Source organism: Chenopodium quinoa, unplaced genomic scaffold (assembly GCF_001683475.1).
Source record: "Chenopodium quinoa cultivar QQ74 unplaced genomic scaffold, ASM168347v1, whole genome shotgun sequence".
Lineage (NCBI taxonomy): Eukaryota > Viridiplantae > Streptophyta > Magnoliopsida > Caryophyllales > Amaranthaceae > Chenopodium > Chenopodium quinoa.
Window position 1 is genome coordinate 3,312,244 of NW_018745675.1, and position 3,334 is coordinate 3,315,577.

Sequence of the window (3,334 nt, forward strand, 5' to 3'; positions counted from 1 at the left end):
ATTGAGAGCACATCTTGGAACTCTTCATTAGGAACACATCTTCTCAAAAGTCCGTCCACCCCTCTCTTCAACAACATGGGGTCATCCCATATATACTTCTTTGCTTCATGCTTGAGCCTTCGATGTTGTTGAGGAGTGAAATCCGGAGGTATGGCACTACAAGCCAAGTAGTTCACAATATCTGCATACCAAGGCTCCGATTTTTCCTCAAGAGCATATAAGACATCATCCATTAGGGCATCTTCAATTGGCAAACCGTCTTCATGTATTCTTGCACCTCCCAACCTAGAAAGGTGGTCCGCCACCACGTTCTCGGCTCCCTTCTTGTCTCTCATTTCGTAATCAAAGTCTTAAAGAACCAAGACCCATCTCAACAACCTCGGTTTGGCCTCCTTTCTTATCAAATATTTGAGAGCCGAGTGATCGGTATACACTATTGTCCTAGAACCAATGAGGTAGGTTCTAAACTTCTCAAATGAGTGAATAACCGCCAAGAACTCTTTTTCGGTAGTTGTATAATTCCGTTTAGCATCATTGAGAGTCTTGGATAAATAGTATATAACGTGAAGTTTCCCCTCCCTTCTTTGTCCTAAAACCAATCCAATGGCCTCGTCGTTTGCATCACACATTAGCTCGAACGGTAGAGACCAATCCGGTCCTTGGACTATGGGGGCGGTGCAAAGAGCCTTTTTCAACCTACAAAATGACTCATGACAAGCTTCATCAAATACAAATTCTATATCCTGTTGCAAGAGAGATGTGAGAGGCTTAGCAATCAAAGAGAAATCTTTGATGAAGCGGCGGTAAAAGCCGGCATGACCAAGGAAAGACCTCACTTCTCTCACATTTGTGGGAGGAGGAAGCTTCTCAATCACATCAACCTTCGCACCATCAACTTCGATGCCCGCTTGGGAGACTTTATGGCCAAGAACAATGCCATTTTCCACCATGAAGTGGCATTTCTCCCAATTGAGAACCAAGTTGGCACTCTCACACCTTTCTAAATAACGAGATAAATTCTTTAGGCACTTCTCATATGTGCCTCCACCAAAGAAAAAGTCATCCATAAAAACTTCCATTTCTTCCTCGATCATGTCACTAAAAATTGACATCATGCATCTTTGGAAGGTAGCCGGGGCATTACAAAGACCAAAAGGCATCGTACGATAAGCAAAAGTATCGTAAGGACAAGTGAAAGTGGTCTTTTCTTGATCTTTTGGGTCAATTGGGATTTGGAAGAATCCCGAATAACCATCAAGAAAGCAATAAAAATCATGCTTTGTAAGCCTCTCAAGAATTTGGTCGATAAACGGTAATGGAAAATGGTCTTTGGAAGTATTGGCATTCAATTGGAGGTAATCAATACACATACGGCAACCCGTAACAAGCCGAGTTGGGACCAATTATTGCTTATCATTGACCATTACCGTCATACCTCCCTTTTTCGGCACTACTTGAACCGAGGACACCCAATCACTATGAGCGATTGGATAGATGATCCCCGCTTCAAGTAGCTTGGAAACTTCCTTCCTCACAACCTCTTGCATGGAAGGATTAAGTTTCCTTTGTCGTTTCCTACACGGCTTAGCACCCTCCTCTAAATCAATTTTATGCATGCATAGGGAGGGGCTTATACCCTTGAGATCATCAAGAGTATAACCCAAAGCCTTCCTATGCTTTTTCAAAACATTAAGAAATGAGGAGGTTTGCTCTTCCGTGAAGTTAGCATTGACAATGACCGGGGAAATCTCATTAGCATCCAAAAAGACATACCTTAAGCCCGAAGGTAGAGGTTTCAATTCTACCTTCGGAGCTCCCTTACCATTGAAGATCTCCTTCTCTTCTACTTGGAAGACTTTATATGTTTGGAGCATATATTGGTCGGTGGTTGTCTCCTCTTTCTCATCAAGCACTTACTCATATAATTGCATCTCCTTTTGATCACCTACTTCATTCTCATTCAAAAAAACATTCTCAAGTAGATCATTAGAAGCATGCATATGAGGGTATCTAAACTCATTCATCAAATTTTCAATTGTATCTATTCTAAAGCATTCATTACTAGAGGAAGGTTGTCTCATTACCTTATTCAAATCAAATTCGATAGAATCATTGTCAACCTTCAAGGTCATCTTACCTTCTTTGACATCAATGATTGCTTTAGAAGTAGCTAGGAATGACCTTCCCAAAATTATAGGAATTCTTTCATCTTCATCCATATCGAGAACATAAAAGTCCACCGGAAAAGTTAACTTACCAACTCTAAGGGGCATGTCCTCTACTTTCTCTATAGGCAATTTTGTGGACCTATCAGCTAGTTGGAGGGTGATGTTTGTAGGTGAAAGACTTCCCACATTAAGGTTTCGGTAGACTGAGAAGGGCATTAAAATCACACTAGCACCTAGATCACATAAAGCCTTCCCCAAATGAACCTCATTGATAGAACAAGGGATGGAAAAACTACCGGGATCTTGCAATTTGGTTGGTAGCTTACTAGAGAGAATAGCACTACAATTTGCGGTTAGGCTAACGGTTTCAACTTCTCTCCTTCCATTCAAAAGGTCTTTTAGGAATTTAGAGTAGTGAGGCATCTCTTTCATAGCTCCACAAAGGGTATAGAAACATGCAGGCTCTTTACTACATACAAAAATTTTCCGAATTGGACATCAAGCCCAGACCTAGCAAATATTTGGGGAAAAGGCAACCTCACATTCCTAGGTTGGAGATTAAGGGGTAAATTTGTTTTATCTTTGGTGCTCTCTTTTCTTGGTTCTTTCTCTTTCTCTTTCTCACCCCTCTCATTCTCTTTGGCACTTCCTTCTAGGATCTCACTCTCTCTTGATGACTTATCCTCAACCTCAAGTCCTATCCCTACATCGGAACTCTTCTCAACATTTAAATCACTCTCAAGGATCTTCCCACTTCTAGTAGTAATGGCATACATAGGTTTGGGGTTGACACCTTTGCTAGGTAAAGAAGAAGAGGAAGAAGGGGAGGATGAAGAACTTGGTTGGGCAATTTGAGAGATTTGGGTCTCAAGCATTTTCATGTGTGCCTTGATTTGTTTTTTTTCTTCCTCTTGACTCTTATTATGGTTTTATTGATTTTTAATGAAATTTTGAAGCATAGTCATCATAGAATTCGGAGGGGCTTCTATTTGGAGGGGTTGAGTATGGGGAATTTGAGAAAGGGGCCTTACTTGCTCAAAACCGGGGGGTCTACTATTTTGTGAGAAAGTAGAAGCATTTTGAGGTCTATATCCCCAGGCGCCATGGTTGGAGTTGTATTTTTGTTGACTGTACCCCATGTTACTTTGGCCACTAAAACCTTGGTT

The 3,334-nt window shown here is 41.2% G+C and overlaps 1 protein-coding gene across 1 annotated transcript; it reads right to left on the reverse strand.

Annotated features, from left to right (window-relative positions):
- Positions 1-1,913: 1,913 nt before the first annotated feature.
- Positions 1,914-2,600, reverse strand: LOC110717222. Its single transcript, XM_021895874.1, has one exon. The coding sequence runs from the start codon at positions 2,598-2,600 to the stop codon at positions 1,914-1,916; it is 687 nt and encodes a 228-aa protein (XP_021751566.1).
- Between the last annotated feature and the right edge of the window lie 734 nt (positions 2,601-3,334).